The following is a 16,823-nucleotide window of genomic DNA, read 5'->3' on the forward strand; positions in this document are numbered from 1 at the left end:
GAACACTTTAGATGTGAAACATAACAAAATTAAAAATATAAATCTTAAAGTTCTCTTAAGTTGAAGATATCAATCATCAGTTTTAACTTCAATTTTAAGATTCTAAACCAAAATAAAGACCTAGTTAATTAAATCGAAAGTGATTCAAATATTGAAATGAGTAAAATATTTCTAAAAAATATTTCTATAATATTTCTATATATTTCTATAAAAACCTGAGCAAAAATATATTTCATTCACAGTACTCAAAACTATCAAGTTATGCATCGCTTTAATTTACGTACTAATAAGACTTCAGTTTTCTTGCCTGTGACATCATTCACCATTTTCCTCCTGCTTTATCTTAAAATATACATTATTTGGGGAAGGAGCTTCTTCTGGCTGCCAGGGCTACTAATAGTCATTTTCTCAGAACTCTTGCAGAACTCCAAATTATATTTACTTTTTAGATCAGTCTCCAGAATGGTGGGAAATGCAGTCAGTCTAAGTACATGTAAGGCCGTTAGAAAGTTCTGATCCAAGCGTGTGCAGGAAAGCCTCCTTGCTAGCTACAACAGACACTGCTAATGTCAACTCGAGGATATTTCAGGGCAGTAGACCCCAACTTTTCTGTAATGTTTTTCCATCGAAAATTAAATGACTTGCTCCAGTTTTTCTGACTTTTTACCGTTGATGAGAATGTCTTCATTCTATGTATTACATTTGCTTTTCTGTATGCAGAAAAAGGAAATGTGTATGCTGCTGGAGGTAACAGCGAAGGTCAGTTGGGATTAGGTGACACAGAGGAAAGGACCACATTTCATTTAATTAGGTTTTTTACCAACCAGCACAAGATCAAACAGCTAGCAGCTGGATCATATACCTCAGCAGCAGTAACTGGTAAGAGCAACCGCTAATAAAATCTACTTATGTGTGTGCAGCCTGGTGTTCCAGGGAAACATTTATTCCAGCATTCTGTCTGCATATGTGATTGTATTTTCTATGCCTCCCTGTCTTCTTTCCGTAATAACCATAGTCATTTTTTGATAGCCGATTGCCCATTTCAACACAATCTGGTAAGGGGTGGCAGTCTCATTAACTTCCTACAATTTTTGTGAAAGTAGACCTTTTCCAAGAGCGATAGCCTGCAATGGGAGCTCAACCTGTACTAGTTTCGTAGGAATCCTTATAAAGGAGAGACAGTACAAATACCCTCAAAATTGGAAAAATCTTCAGTTCATTTCCAGGGAAGCCAGCTACAAAACATGAATCTTATTAAAACTAAGTTTCTCTAATTCCACTTCTTACTGCAGCTGTTTTGGTCTACAGGTACAGGCTACACCGCTGTATCATTACTAATTCTGAGAGAGGCCTAACCTATGACCTATTTCTCCGATGGCAAAATTACACAATTGCGACATGTTGAAGTCCACACAGTCACAATACTTTCAGCCATTGGACGAGTGGTCCTTTATTACCCTATGATGTAATTTCTCAAGTTTTGCTATAAAGCAGCTGTTTCTGTACATGTTTAGGATAAGTTATTGAGGCTGTCATTTCAGAATGTGACAGAGAGCATAAGAGTGTGTGAGAGAGATGCCAGCCTGCTCATTTGGTTTGTATTTTTTTGTGACAATTGCTAACATGCTCCTGAGATTTGTAAGTCAACTTTGAATGATTTTAGTTCCCAACAGCATCTCAGTAGCACTGTAGATGGTACATTTTTTTATTCACAACTTATTTCCCACCAATAAGAAATATGCAGAGGGAAGACCTCATCTGTTCTAGAAAAATCTAGAGATTTTTCATGTTGTTCGCTACCTTTTTTTGGTTTTTACTGCTGCCATTGGTCTTTGTGTCAACAGAGGCTGGTCTTAATAAACCTGGAACAGCTTTTGTGATAGTTTAAGGAAAACAAAACGAAGCTGGGCAATATAATCACCTGTGAAGAGAACTGAAAGATAAGGCAAGAATAAGTGGGATGTGTGCCAAAGTCCGGACAAAGAATAAGTTTGGAAGAATGAGAAAGTGGTGACTTGCTACTAGAAATAAGAAGATGCTTTAAATTCACCGTAATATTTTCATACTGACCTCTGGCAACTGAATTGTCTTATATGCTCAATCTTCCTCTTTTTGAAGGAATGTTTTTACATAGTACTTTTCCTGTTGCTATTTATGGTCTAACATCAGTTGATGACTAAGTGTTCTCTGTCACTTTTGAAAAGCTTAAGGGATACCCTCTTACTTCAGACTTTTTTGTTGCATTGTGCTAAATACCATTTTACATCCCTGAAATCATGACATTTAGTAGTATCATACACAGTTTATGAAATGCTCTTAAATGGGTAGATTAACTTTTTATTAGTTTTGTTTTTAAATCTGTTAACTGTCTGTGTCTTCATTTTAGAGGATGGGCAGCTTTTTGTGTGGGGTGACAATTCGGAAGGTCAGATTGGCTTGGCTGATGAAGCCTTTGTCAGTGTCCCTTGTCAAGTGGATGTTGGAAAACCTGTTTCCTCTGTATCCTGTGGATATTATCACTCTGCCTTGATAACAGGTAAGAGAATGGGAATAGCGGTTAGTGGAGACAAGTCAGTGGTTCTCAAATTGTTGGCTTTGTAAAGGTAGCTAATGAGGCATTCATTACTTTCGAAACAAGATATGCCATAGTTGTTAAAAACTGCCATGTGGCGGAAAGTCATCTATGTAGTTTTGTGTCACATTGGGAGATTTTACCAGAGACAGGTTCTCTAAAGTGTGGTCCTAACTGAATTATTTAGGAAACTTGTATGTAATCTGCTATATAATTGTATAGTATCATTGAATTAACAGTACTGTGAGAAAAAACGGCAGTTATTTTTCTGCACTTGCTCAGTGTTGTGCAAAAGTATATTAGTTGTTAAAAACTGCCATGTGGCGGAAAGTCATCTATGTAGTTTTGTGTCACATTGGGAGATTTTACCAGAGACAGGTTCTCTAAAGTGTGGTCCTAACTGAATTATTTAGGAAACTTGTATGTAATCTGCTATATAATTGTATAGTATCATTGAATTAACAGTACTGTGAGAAAAAACGGCAGTTATTTTTCTGCACTTGCACATTGTTGTGCAAAAGTATATTAGAAGGAATGACTATCTTGCCACACTTTATGTTCATGAAGGTTATGACAAATGTTGTGGATTAATATTATGGTTTCAATAATTCAACTTTTCTTGAGATTATTCATTTTTTTGTGATGATCAAATAATCACCTTCATCTTCTCTAGAAATATAAATATTGAATAGACTTACTATGTTTTGAGGAAAAATTAATCTCATTTGCTAGCAGTGCAATATTGTTGTCAAAGTTTGATGTTATGTCTTAAAGTTTTGAAGTCAGTTAAACAGGCAGTATATGATATGAAGAGAAGCATACCCTACAGTGAGTCGGTGTCCGATCTCCAAACCAACCCACCTCTCTGTTGCTTTCCACCTCTCTCTTCCCACCTCTCTGTTGGTTTCCAAAGCGATGCTGCCACTCATTTTTTAATAATGCCAATATGGGTGAATTTATCAGTCAGTACTGATGGTATTATATATGAGCAGCCATGAATTCCTCTCAGCCATATAGATTTACTTTATTAAGCTTTACAGTTCAGTCCCCTCAGAGTAATTAAAGATTTGAAAGGTTCAATAGTTTTGATCGTAAAGCTTTTAATGGGTACGCAGGAACTATTCCGTCAGATGCTTTTCTCAGGTTACTTGATAAATGTTACTTTTTCACATACAATATCTATCTAGCTCTCTGAGAATATGCTGCTAACAGAATGAGAGCTTCCTATGGTGGACAAATACTAATTAGGTGTTATGCTGGGAGTGTGCAACTTTTATTACAGATGCTTTATTACAGTAAATGAATGAAGTTCCTCTGACTGATCAGGAGCTCAGCACCTGTTAGGAAATCTACAGCTTCCTGAACTCAAAATAAATGGCGGGGGGGAAGATCCTTACTTCAAGGATATAGTACGAAAGTGTGTATTTCTGCCTTCGAGCCGAGAGCTGAAGCTCTGACAAGACTGCAGTGGGATGCGACAAAAGCTCTCATTAGAAAAAAGGTTGAGGACAAGCATCTAAGAGCAAGGAGAGAACAGTGTGTGCCAGGTGCTCTAAGGAAGTGGAAACTTTTAATGGAGGGGGATGAGAAAAAAGGATTAGGATAGCAGCTGGGTAGGAGAAATGGAGCCTCTTAAAATATTAATAAGAAGATGAACTGGTTAGCACCTGTGAAAATGGGGAGTTGTTGAACCCATTACTGTTTAAACAGGCCTGGGTGTGAGACGGAAAATCTTAATTTTCAGCCTTAGTATCTGCAAGTCCTGCACAAACTGGGCTTCAATCTATCTCGCTGAAACTACTGACACGTGGATGGCCTCTTTTGTGGTGAAAGGAGAAATCTTTTTTTATTATTTTCCTTTGGGCCCTTGCTGACGGTTTTATTTGACTGATACTTTAACTACCATAGCATTTTAGTGTTGGACATCAAGGTACTTTTACTGAATTGATCTTCTATTGCAGTAGTGCCAGTGTGTATCCAGACAGTGTTTAAAAACAAAGCTTATGCATTTTATCTAAGTGTACCATAGTCACACATTATTTTAGCTATGAAGTTAGCTATTAAATTATGAATTTGGAAGTTCTGCAGGCTGAGTCTGAGTACAAATGTAGTTACCTTATTTTTCTTACAGCCTAGTTAGGAAGGAAGTCAAGGCACTATGCTGTTAAAAGATTTTGCTTAAAAAAAGGTGATTCTTTCATTAGTATTAGGATTCTTTTTTCAAGTATGGAAAACATTGGCCTGTAGGACTTGCTAGACTGGCTCAGAACAGCGGTTCACATCCTCAGTATAGTGCCTCTGAGGGGTAGTAGAACATAGCAAACTAGATAATTATGGAGTATTTGGAATATTCATATTATAGGGACTGGGTTTTTTCCACCCAAATTGCCAGTTAGTCATTGAATTATGCCTTGAAGTATGTTTAAAAGTTTGCATAGCACAGGGAGTTTGCCACGTATTTTTATTGTGTGGTTTTATCTTGTATACTAGAATTTAGAGTGATTAGTGTTATTTTTAATATATACTTTTGGAGGAAATATCTGGAAAAGAAAGTGTTTCTGTATTTCCAGAAATGAAATTTGAACAATTCAGGTGAGTGCATAATCGGTATTAATTCCCTCAACATCAATAAAGTATACCAGAGGAACTTTTTTGTATTGTGGTTGCTGTTACTATGGAAGAAATGGCAGAAACACTGTTAATAGAAAGCTTTCAACACCTGTAACTTACCAGTTATTAGAATACTATAGAATTACTACATTCTGACTTTTTAAACATGACTTGTACATAAAAAAGCATCAAATAATATACTGTCTTTAATAATAAAACATAGTTGCAGGATGTAGGACTTGGGACATGTTGCCGCACTGAACCGATGAGCATGGCACCATGTGGTTCCCTTTCTTAATAGATTTACGTTTGACATAAGCTGTGTGCTGGCTAAGCAAACTGTTAGGATCACAGGCATATCCGGGTTAAAACTAAAAGGTGGTTAATGAGGGTACTACAATACATAGTGTGGTCACAGAGTGCCCTCTCCAGGGCAGGATGTTCATTAATAAGAGACTATTGAGAAAAGAAGTATGGATTCCAGCTTTTTTTTTTTTTTAAACTGAAGTCATTATTTCTTTGAAACAGCTGGTTTTATAAATGATGTTTTAGTAGGCATTTGTCTTTAAGGTGTTTAACTACTATAAAGCCAAGTGCAATGTCAATGAAAAGTAGAGTGGAATCCTGACACAAACCTTTAGTAGACAAAAGCATGTTTTATGGAAATTGTACAGCATTCAGTCATCTGAATTTGTACTTCAGTTCTACAACACTCCCCCCACCCCCAAAGCTTCTCAAATCTAGTATTTCCAAAAAGATGATTTGTCACCTTTCTTACTTTTGCTTTTTAGAATGCCTTCTCTGCAGACGATAATTCAACTACTAAACATGCCAGTCACCTGTTTTCTACCATGTACACGTGGGCCCCACTGACGCCAAAAGTAGATGTAGAATAGAAGAACAGAATATATCCTGAATTATTTTTAATAAAAAACACTTCTGAAATTTAGAGTAGGCACAAGCACAGGCAACGGCTAGCTCACTTCCAGATGCAAATTAGGGAGCTGGTCTGGTTACTCACTTCATGTTTGAAAGATGATTGTTTGCTCCCTTTTCCTCTCACTTTGCATCTTCAAAGAGTTCCACTGAAAAGAAGTTTTTAGTTTATAGTTTATAGTCCTCTTTAGGACTTTTTCCCAGTATCTGTTTCCTTTCCTTTCTTTTTGCAGACTTAGAATCATAGAATCATTAAGGTTGGAAAAGACCTCTAAGATCATCGAGTCCAACCGTCAACCCAACACCACCATGCCCACTAAACCATGTCCCTAAGCGCCTCATCTACACGTCTTTTAAATACTTCCAGGGATGGTGACTCAACCACTTCCCTGGGCAGTCGTCCTATCGCTTGTTCCTTGGGAGAAGAGACCGACACCCACCTTGCTACAACCTCCTTTCAGGTAGTTGTAGAGAGTGATGAGGTCTCCCCTCAGCCTCCTTTTCTGCAGGCTAAACAACCCCAGTTCCCTCAGCTGCTCCTCATAAGACTTGTTCTCCAGACCCTTCACCAGCCTCGTTGCCCTTCTCTGGACACGCTCCAGCACCTCAACGTCCTTCTTGTAGTGAGGGGCCCAAAACTGAACACAGTATTCGAGGTGCGGCCTCACCAGTGCCGAGTACAGGGGCACGATCACTTCCCTACTCCTGCTGGCCACACTATTTCTGATACAGGCCAGGACGCCATTGGCCTTCTTGGCCGCCTGGGCACACTGCCGGCTCATATTCAGCCGGCTGTCGACCAACACCCCCAGGTCCTTTTCCGACAGGCAGCTTCCCAGCCCCTCTTCCCCAAGCCTGTAGCGCTGCATGGGGTTGTTGCGGCCAAAGTGCAGGAGACTTGGGACGTTAGGTCCCCATATTAGAGGTATGTCTCAAAGAAAGGAACAGAGAAAGAAAGAGCTGAAAGAGTATAGCAACAGTTTTGAGTCCATATACAGATCTTTACTTGACTAGTCTTTGACCACGCTCACTCAAGAGGGGACAATTTTTCAGACAGCATTAAGCTTGGCAAGCATATATAGCTCATTTGTCCACTGGAGGAGATGGAGAGCAGGAAAAGCCAATGTATCTAACCACTACTTTGGTGTCTACAGCGGAATTACATTCATGGAGCCAGAAAGGAATTGAATATATTAGACCTCTTCTGGTGTTCCTCCTGCCTGAACTGTTACTATAAGCAAGGTCAAGATAGAGAGCTTTGCGGGTTCCTTGAATTCCTTTTTTTAATGTACTTTGTCATTATTTTTAAGGACTAGTTTTAAAGATCATCCATTCCACAAACACTTCCATGCTCAGAATTTCAGTGTTTGAGGTGGTCTCAACCAATTTGGTCTTGAATAAATACTTCTTTTTTTTTTTTTTCTTCATTTATTTAAGGGATCATAGAGTGATCCAATTCTTTTGTCTACTGTCCTCATTTGCCACCAGTCAGGTCTCATATCTTCTCTCATCTGCGGTATGTGCATTTGCGTTTGAGGGGCAAAGACAGTTTTCCATTTGCTTGCCCATTTCCTAGACATGCTCCTGTGACCTAAAGTTTAGTGATATGGAAAATGTGCCACACTAGGGAAAGTTCAACACATGAGAATGTGACTCATGTGAGAGGAGAAAATGAAATATCCATGTTCCATTGTGAACAGAATGTCCTTAAAATGCTGATGTACTGCACACATACTGTACTCAAAATTTATCTGGGTGTGACTGGATGCTTTTTATGCTTGATAGCTATTCTTCATAGTTTTTAGACTACTGTTTGCCTTAAAGGGATGCGTAATTTATTCAAAAGTTGCTTTAATAAATGGGTTTATCTTTGTTAGCTGGATTATTAAGTTGAAAAAATGTAATAAACTTGATTAGTTTGGGAAGTCAGTGGAAGCTTGGCCATTTGAATCTCTAATCTTATTAATTAGATTGTGACTGAATTAATATTTGCAGTGTGGTAGTGTTTAAAAAGAAGTGCTGGTCTCTTCAAAGAGAACTGCGTAAGTAGTTTACTCCCAAGTGCTTTTGGGGGTTTTTCAGCTTGTTTCTAGAAATATATGGCAGATCCAAGAGTATTAAAACAATACTTACCTTCCAAAAAATACAGGGTTCTTTTTGTTGTTGGGTTTTTTCTTTCTTTTTCACTTAGAATCCCTAATAAAATGTCTTTTTTGTCAGTGAAATGTTTTGGTTACAGAAAGCCTCACATTGCAGTTGATTTTTTTGTTGTTAATTGGACTACTGCTTTAGAATACAAAATTGATGCTGCTGCAAATAACTGCAAAGTATCAGCCTGTTCAGAGTATTTCTGCACGTAGGTATAAGAATAAAGATCAGAATTAAAACAGAAAATCAAACTGGATGGAGAAGCCTAAACACAGTCCAAAGTTTAGAAATGAAATGAAATATACTTTTCTGCAGCTGAGATCATTTGCTGTTTCTTAAAAAACACACAGATTGAAATGACTGCAAAACACCTCTTAGAAAAGAAGTGTAGAAGAATGCAGCAAAAGCATTTCTGCACAGATGCATGCAGGTAAATGAAGTGTTATAATATTATTGGTGTAGTTTGTGTGTGTAGGAAAGAAAATGTCAGAATGGTAGAAAAAATAAGGACAGCTGGGAGGATGGGGTTACACCTCTGATGGTGATAGTTGGGAAATACAGCTACTATCCCATTTCATTGTCTTGCTGAAGAGAATGTATCTCTGTGAATAGATTGTGGGTGGCTACTCTTAATAGCGTGAGCCCTGTGAAACCCTGCAGGAAGCTTGACATTGAGTGAGATTGTATTATTGTCATTCCCTGATTGCCTCTCTGTGCAGTCAGAGCGTTCGGTAAAGATAGTAAGTCCAGTTGCTAGCCTTAGTGGCCCAGGAGCACGGTACTTGAAGAATCTGTGCCATTGTGAGAGGCAGAAGTGATCTTGGAAAATACAGAAACCATATAAAATAGTCTGGGATTTCTTTGACTAAGGCAGAGGCTAAATTTCTTAGGTCTTGTAAGCTTTACAAATAAATATTGTGCCATCAAAGTTAGGTTCTAAACCTTTGGTGGAGGTGCTGGGTTGCAACTTTTTGTTGAGGCTTAGGACCCATTTTCCATTTAAGGCAGGAATTTGGCTTTTATGAAAAAAAGTCCTTTTTACAGTTTTTGCTCTTTGAGTATGTCATACATTTTTTTCAGATTTTTTAAGTTAATTGATAATTTTATGCATTTAAATTAATTTGAAGCTGAGGTATCTTAAAAAATGCATAACCTCTTTTTTTTGTCCTGAATGAACTTTACCATAAAATAAGAGACATACTTCAGATTCTCCCTCTAACTAAAATTCATTGAAAACCTATCCTCAGACTTCCTTTGAAGAAAATAGATCATAATTTAGACCTTTTTTTTTTGCTTATTGTGGACTGTCGATACCAAAGGTAACTTACATCACAAATCAGCGTGACTGCTCCAGAATTGCTTCCTCTGAGAGGATGGGAGGAGAAGCACTGCTTTATTAGAAGACATAGTAGTTTAAGGGTTTTCAGAATGAATCAAAGCTCTTCTGATGGAGGGTCCTGGCAAAAGCAGCCTGTGCTGCTCTGTTCTATGCACCCACTGCTGTAGTCACTCTTTAGCACAAAGTAATCAAGAGCCAAGTGCCACAAAGAAAAAAAATTATATATCGCTGGCAAAAGAGTTTTCCAGGAAAAACATTTTGCATCTAGTTTATCTATTGGATTTACTAGGTGACTTAAATGAAAATGTGTTACTAACTAGTTGCCCCATAGTTATACAAAATGAAGATGCGGTTTTGCAACCTGAAATTCTTGCTCAGTTTTTATTCATGCAAAAGGAAATTTTAAATGAGTGTATTGCCAGAGTAAAGCTCAGGACGATTCAATAAAAACAAGACATTTCTTACTGACACCGGTTTTGACTTTCTCATCATCAGCATGAAAAATTCAAAAAGATAAAATTTCTTTCCTGTCTTGGCTTGGTATGCCCAAGTTTTAATAAACTACAGTTCATTTTGAATCATATCCTTCCATTTTTATTGGCTTGGTTTTAATAATTTGACTAATCTCATTTGCTTTTTAGAGTGCGTATGTAGCTTCATTTTTTCTACTTTACATTTTTATTCATAGGTTTACTTTTAACTCTTCCATATTTCTTATTTCTGTATAGGCTTCTTTTTTTGGTCATTGCCATTGTCCTTAAATTCCCAAATTTTAAGTTGTGGCTGACAAAGTGCAAGGAAAAAGCAACAAATGCAGCAGCTATGCAAATGGGGAAATATTCACAAAGGCTAACAGAATACTAGTAATAAGTTTGTTTTCTTATGCTGGGTCTACGTTCAATGGAGAGAAGGATTGACTTCTCTAATGGTCAATTCTGAACACCTAAATAAGGCTTCAGCTTTGAAACTTTCTTTGAGCTCATCTGCTTTCATTGTCTGTGGGGAAAGACCAGCATTTCTAAGATTAACCCAACTTTCATGTTGGCAAGGAATTCATAGCTTTTGAATAAGAATCTCTCAGATACTTGTGCATCATGCAATAGTAATGCCTCTAAATGCTGTAGAAGTAAATTTGTGAACGCTAAATGTATCCCTCTGAAAGTAAAAGTACATTTTGTATTGAAGTACAAATCTGCACATTTCCAAAAATATTGCAGATGGGTGCTTCTGATGACTGAGCTTTAATAATGGAGTATACTTCTGGGGTTTGTTATTATGTTGATTATGTCACTGTAGCTATCTCTTCGACTTTCCTTTAGCAGGCAGCTCCTACACTGGTTTAAACATTTCTTTATCTTGGACTAGCTCCATGTGAAAGTTTTGTTTATTCTCGTGCTTTGTTATATCCAACTGGGATTAAAACCCAAACTTTTTCTTACATAATAGTGTATGATGATTTTTTTGGTAAGTAATTTCAAATTCAGGCTGCGGGCCACAATTTGCGATGAGGACACTACTCCACAGATAATCTTTTTCAGGAGTGGGGAACGCTCAGCTATTAACTTGAAGCTTTCCTGGCAGTAAGGAAGCGTTTTCTACCTAAACCTCACTCTGACCTATTAGAACAGTTGGGGGCCCCTTAGCATGGAAAATCAGAAATGTAGATGTAGATAAATTGTAAAAAAAAAAATGGAGATAAATGTAAAAGATGTAGATAAATGTAGATAAATTGTAAATGAAGCAACGGAAAGTACATTTTACATGTTCCATTTTTAACTATGGTAGAAGGTTATATAGAATGCTGTCTTGAATGGTAATTCAGACTTACATAGCAGTGAAAAAGCAAAGGGAGTGATTGGAAAAGATAAAACAAAGGAAACTTGAAAGTAAAATGAATTACCCAAATTTGGGATTGAACAGTTTTTTAACTGGATTCTTAAAAAGTCTGGGTGAATGAGAAGGGTCATCTTGTATGATTATGTGGCAGATCAGAAAGAAGTTACGGTAAGAGATCCGTAAAGACCTCTCAGTATTTTTTTGAACTTAATTCTGGTGGAGTTATTGCTATGAAACCACTGCTGTATCCCTGTTGTTGGATATACAGCTCTTTTCTTGCTGTCCAGACCACACAGTTTCATTCCACTCTGCTTTTTTCTTTTTTTTCTCTGTATCTTGCAAGAAGAAAGTGTGGATTTTCCATCAAAACTCCATGCAAAACGATTTTCTGTTTTAATTGAGATTGTTACAAGCAACTTCAGCTGACATAAATACTAATTACAGAGGGAATTATAACCTCTCAGAAGCAGGATGTATATGGTTTTGTTTTTCCCTTGGCTAGATTCCTTGCAGGCTAAATATTGCGGTTCCCATCTTGGAGGGGGCTAAAATTTAGCCCCGTCTTGTCCCATCAAAGCAGACTGCTTTGCCAACTGTTTGGACATTATACAAATATGTTCAATTATCCTGTAATGTTCGTATACTTTTCTGTCTTACTGATTTGTGTCTGCAGCAGTCTTGACAACCCATCCTTGCTTCTGAGTGCATGCTGGAAATCCTGCTCCCTTCTGTGTTTTCACAGGAGATGGTGAGCTCTATACTTTTGGAGAACCTGAGAATGGGAAACTGGGATTATTGCCCGAACAGCTGAAGAACAATAGAGTCCCACAGCCTGTACTGGGAATTATGGAAAAGGTTAATAAGGTTGCTTGCGGTGGAGAACACACAGTGGTGCTGACAGGTATGCAATTTAACTGGCTTTTTTTACAGCCCTATAACTTAATCAGTAAATTCAATTTACTTTAAAGAATTTACATCCCACTGAGATGTGAGATGCTGTAGTGATCCTAACTGGAAGACCATTGTACATCAAGGAGGTAGAAATCCTTGTAACAGTTAACCTAGATGGCTTAGGCCTGTGCTGTGCTGTGCGTATAGTTTGACGTTCAGGCCTGTGCTGCGGATATCCTTTTGCTGCAGGATAAACTTCACCAGCTAATTGTAACAGAGGAGCTTACAGGCAGCTTCTACTTGGTACCAGTGGTTACAACACCTGCATGTCCTTGCCTTTATCTAAAACTTCAGCAGCAAGTTCCCATGTGAATGCCCTTTTTATTTGACAGTATAAATGATGAATAGAGTTGTTTTGCTTGTAAGAAAATCCTATAAGAGCTCAAATGACCAAAATGGGGTAACCTTCCACGGATGGGATCTGCGTAGCATGCTGTGCCTGGCTTGGAGGCGTGTTCAATTCCACACAGCTCAGGATTCCCAGCATCTAAAGGGACATGAGATTATTGATACTATCTTCTTTTTCTTTATAGTCTTAGCTCCAATAAATAGCATTTTAAGAGATACTTTACAGAGCCTGAGTGCCTTTCTTTCTGGAATTGTAACAAGCCAGTACCTCCTAGTGCAACACGGATGATTGATGTTTCTTTCCTCTGAGGAGCTTGAAAGTGGTATTGGTATGAGGGGGAAAATTTTAGAGGAAAGCTTCCATTCTGTAGTAAATTTAAATGACCCTGAATATTTAGGAAGGCATTTAGGAAGTCACTTTTCAAGTAGCTGTCTGTTAATAGTAATGGAGATGCACAATCTACTGGATGCCTAAATGGATTAAATATCTCTTGTGATACAGAATTTGCCTGTGACTTTGAGCAGAATCTTTAGCATACATATAAAACTAGTACATTAGATGTAGACATTCAACATATCGTACAAGTTAAAAAAACCAGCAAATACAACCGTTACATATTAGCTCACAGGGTTGTATGTCTAGTACTTGGAAGATGAAATATGGTTTATATTACTGTACTATCAAATAGTTGTGTGCCAATGGTAAATTAGCTTTTCAAAGAGATACATGCAAAGCATTGCTAGCTATTTATTTCCACAAGTTCTATCCTGAACTATAGTAGCATAGAAGCAGGAAAGGGGAGTTTGACTTTGCCCACAGATGATTTAAAAAATATCAGCTTTGGCTTGTAATGAATTCCACAGCTGCATAATATGCCTGTAATTAATCTCCTACCAAAATGCAAAAACTATAAAAACAAGTAGGATGTATAGATATCAGTCCTTAAATCTGTGTTTTGAAAATGCTAAGGTCATCTCTTGTCAATCTGGCAGAGTGCCTTCAAAGTTATGTAACCAAAATTTCTAAAATATAAATTGAAAATCTAACTGAAATTGTAAGTAATATGATGTGGTATTGTACTGCAAGCCACTGGAGAGAGTAAAGGTAGTAGTGATGTGCTGGGAAAGGTTATGTGTAATGATGAGTCAAGCTGCAAGATTCTGGGTAGGTTAAAACTCCTTTGGGAAAACTATGAAGAGGAAATAACAGTAGCTAATCCAGGAAATAATGCAAACATTTGTCTACATTTCAATGCCTTTGTCTGTCTTCTTCCACCAATATACAGTCTTACCCTGGCAGTATTCTATGTCATAAAATAAATTTCTTTACATGAAATCAGATTATCATTATTAGGAAAAAAATTACCATAAATTTGGGGCCAGCAAATGTCTAAATCATAGTATTATTTTATGGGTTATAAAGTGAGGTTCTGCAGAAAGAATTTTGTTATCATTATTATTTTTTTAGCCATAAATCTGAAGCCAACCAATAGATATTTTGTTTTAATGGTATTTCATGTGATAAAATTTCATTATAACTAATGACTGTTACAGACATTTAGTAGGAAGATGTAGACCTGGATGATGTCAGCATTATAGTGAAATCTATACAAGAGCTAGAACAAAGAGGCAAAATATAAATGCCAAAAAACAAATACAGTGAAGAAAACACCATAGTAAGTCAGTGTCTTAGTATGTAAGATTTACTTGCCTATGGGAATAGATTTTGTAGTAGAAGGCAAATAAGAAATTCAGTGCTGGCTTAGCTGGCAGTTGATGACCAAAGTGTTGAGTGCCAGAAGATCCAGTTGAGTCAAGAGAAGAGGAAAACAATATCCTTCAACAAAATACATTTGCCTAAAGATTAATAGTTGTTGTGATAAGAGTGAAAGGTCAGATAGATCTTTTTTAATGTGATTCAGCTATTATTAAATAGGCTACAGCTATGAACTTCTGCCTAAGACACTTTGAACAAGAGAGTAGAGGATAATGGAAATACTGTCTCAAGTGAAAGATAGTTCGTCAGGCGTGTTGACATACAGAAATTTTTCTGACTCAAAATTTGGGGAAAAAATTGGGAAAAGAGATGGATTTGGACACTGTAATCATTTAAAAAGTGAGTGTAGCATACATGCATTATAGGCTTTGCACCAGAAACTTAATTTGAAATCAGTACTGAAGTTTATATTGCATCTTGAGATGAAGTGGCGTGACCACAAATTGAGAATTCTTATGAGGGATATATCTTTAAAGAGGAGCAGAAACATTTATACCTCTTTTAAGCTCATTTTCCTAAATTAAGAAGGTAGTACAATTTTGAAGAAATTCTGCATTTCATGTATCATCTTCTGTGAAAATGGGTGCTGCTTGGCTTTACTAACACAATATATATTGATGCGGTTTTCATCTTTCCAGGGTCTTTCCAGTTTTTCAGGGTGTGTCATTTCAGTCTTAAAAAGTAAGAAGTGAGTGTCTGACTACTGTATATTCCCCTGTTTCATGTATCTCATTTAACATAGCAATAGGATAGGAAAAAATGTCATATGGAGAAACTGTTGCACATCTTGGCTCATTTCTTGTCATCAGTTCTACTTAGGGTTTATCAAATTAGAAGAAAGTATAATCCAGTTATGTTACTGAGTACGAGGCAAGTTTCTTCCTGACTCTCATACATAATTAGTCTATTCCAAAGCACTTCATTTGATTTCTTTTTTATTACTGTCTTATCTATTCTATTGGCAATTTTATATGGTAAGAAGCACTGTTATCTGGGTTATTAAATCAAACTACTGTTCAGAATCTCTCCAGCAAGTGTCAGAGTAAATAGTAGAAAGTATATGTAAAAATAATTCATTTTTTGTTCTGAAACTCCAAAATGGGAAACTCAGGTTTTTTTCTCAGAGAAAAAAAAATTAAACTGTTGAGAGCAATGATTTGGAAAAAATCTTTTTAAAGATACAAGGTTTTAGAAATGTTGAATATGGTATTGGAAACCATCTTCTTTACAAGTCTTATTGTTACTTCTGCCTTTAATATTTGCAGTTTTTCTAGAGCAGTTAAAAATTCTACCATGCAAAGCTTTCCCTCACTGTAGCAACACAAACCTATTCATTTCATGACAGTCTACCAGCCAGTTCAAGAAGATCATATCCTCATCCCAGATGATTTCTCTCAGAGACTAAAAAAAACCACATCCACTACCCACAATGCTTGCAAATGCTTCCTAGTGAAAATGAAACCTGTTGGTATCATCACTTTCAAAAGAACTATGAGAGAGCAGCAATCCCAATTTGCGTATTTTTTCAATAAAGCTTTTAAAAAAGTAGAATAACAATAACTTGGGAATCTAGAAATCAGAGGAGAAACAGATGATTGGGAGCGGCCTTAATATCTTTCATTTTTTCAGATGATGACAGATCCCCTGGGAATAATCCTCTCTATAAAAGGATATATTACCTCCTTTTATTCTCTGAAGGGAGGAAAAGCGAAGATATCTCTTCAAAGGAAAAAGTGAAGCACTCCTTCAAGAATAGATCGTTGGGCATAACAATACAGCACATTAGTGCGTTAGTATGAAAAATGTTGGATTTTCCATCTTCTGTCTCAAGGTCTTTTAAAAAGAAAAGAAAGTCAAGATACCCTTTTGTCAGAGAATGAAAAGGATGAAAAAGCTCTACCTTTTCTTGACAGAACTCACTGTTGAAACTATATAGGATTATCTAGATTTTTCAAACTATTCTTCAGTCTGTATAATATTTATATTAAAATCCCCAAATCCAATTATTAGCTCTTGTAAAACTGAGTATTGTGTTGACAGCTGATTTTTACAGTAACATTTTTTAGCATAAGCTGTTTAAAAATAAAGCTATTGTAAGAGTGAATAGCCCATTGGCATAATAGTAGTAGTAGTAATAATAATAATAATTTTTAAGGGAAGTGAATCTATGTGGAGAGATCATAGAATCATAGTATCATTAAGATTGGAAAAGACCTCTAAGATCATCGAGTCCAACCGTCAACCCAACACCACCATGCCCACTAAACCATGTCCCTAAGTGCTGCATCTACACGTCTTTTAAATAC

General features: G+C 36.8%; 1 protein-coding gene across 1 annotated transcript in view; it reads left to right on the plus strand.

The window, feature by feature from the left end:
* The window catches only part of RPGR (retinitis pigmentosa GTPase regulator), a 69,088-nt gene that overhangs the window by 16,477 nt on the left and 35,788 nt on the right, over window positions 1–16,823 (plus strand). Inside the window, exons 6-8 of the mRNA XM_019473078.1 lie at window positions 721–879; window positions 2,387–2,536; window positions 12,184–12,342. Of these exons, the coding sequence (XP_019328623.1) occupies window positions 721–879; window positions 2,387–2,536; window positions 12,184–12,342 (468 nt within the window). The remainder of the gene's footprint in view (window positions 1–720; window positions 880–2,386; window positions 2,537–12,183; window positions 12,343–16,823) is intronic.

Source organism: Aptenodytes forsteri, unplaced genomic scaffold (assembly GCF_000699145.1).
Source record: "Aptenodytes forsteri isolate BGI_AS27 unplaced genomic scaffold, ASM69914v1 Scaffold2, whole genome shotgun sequence".
NCBI lineage: Eukaryota > Metazoa > Chordata > Aves > Sphenisciformes > Spheniscidae > Aptenodytes > Aptenodytes forsteri.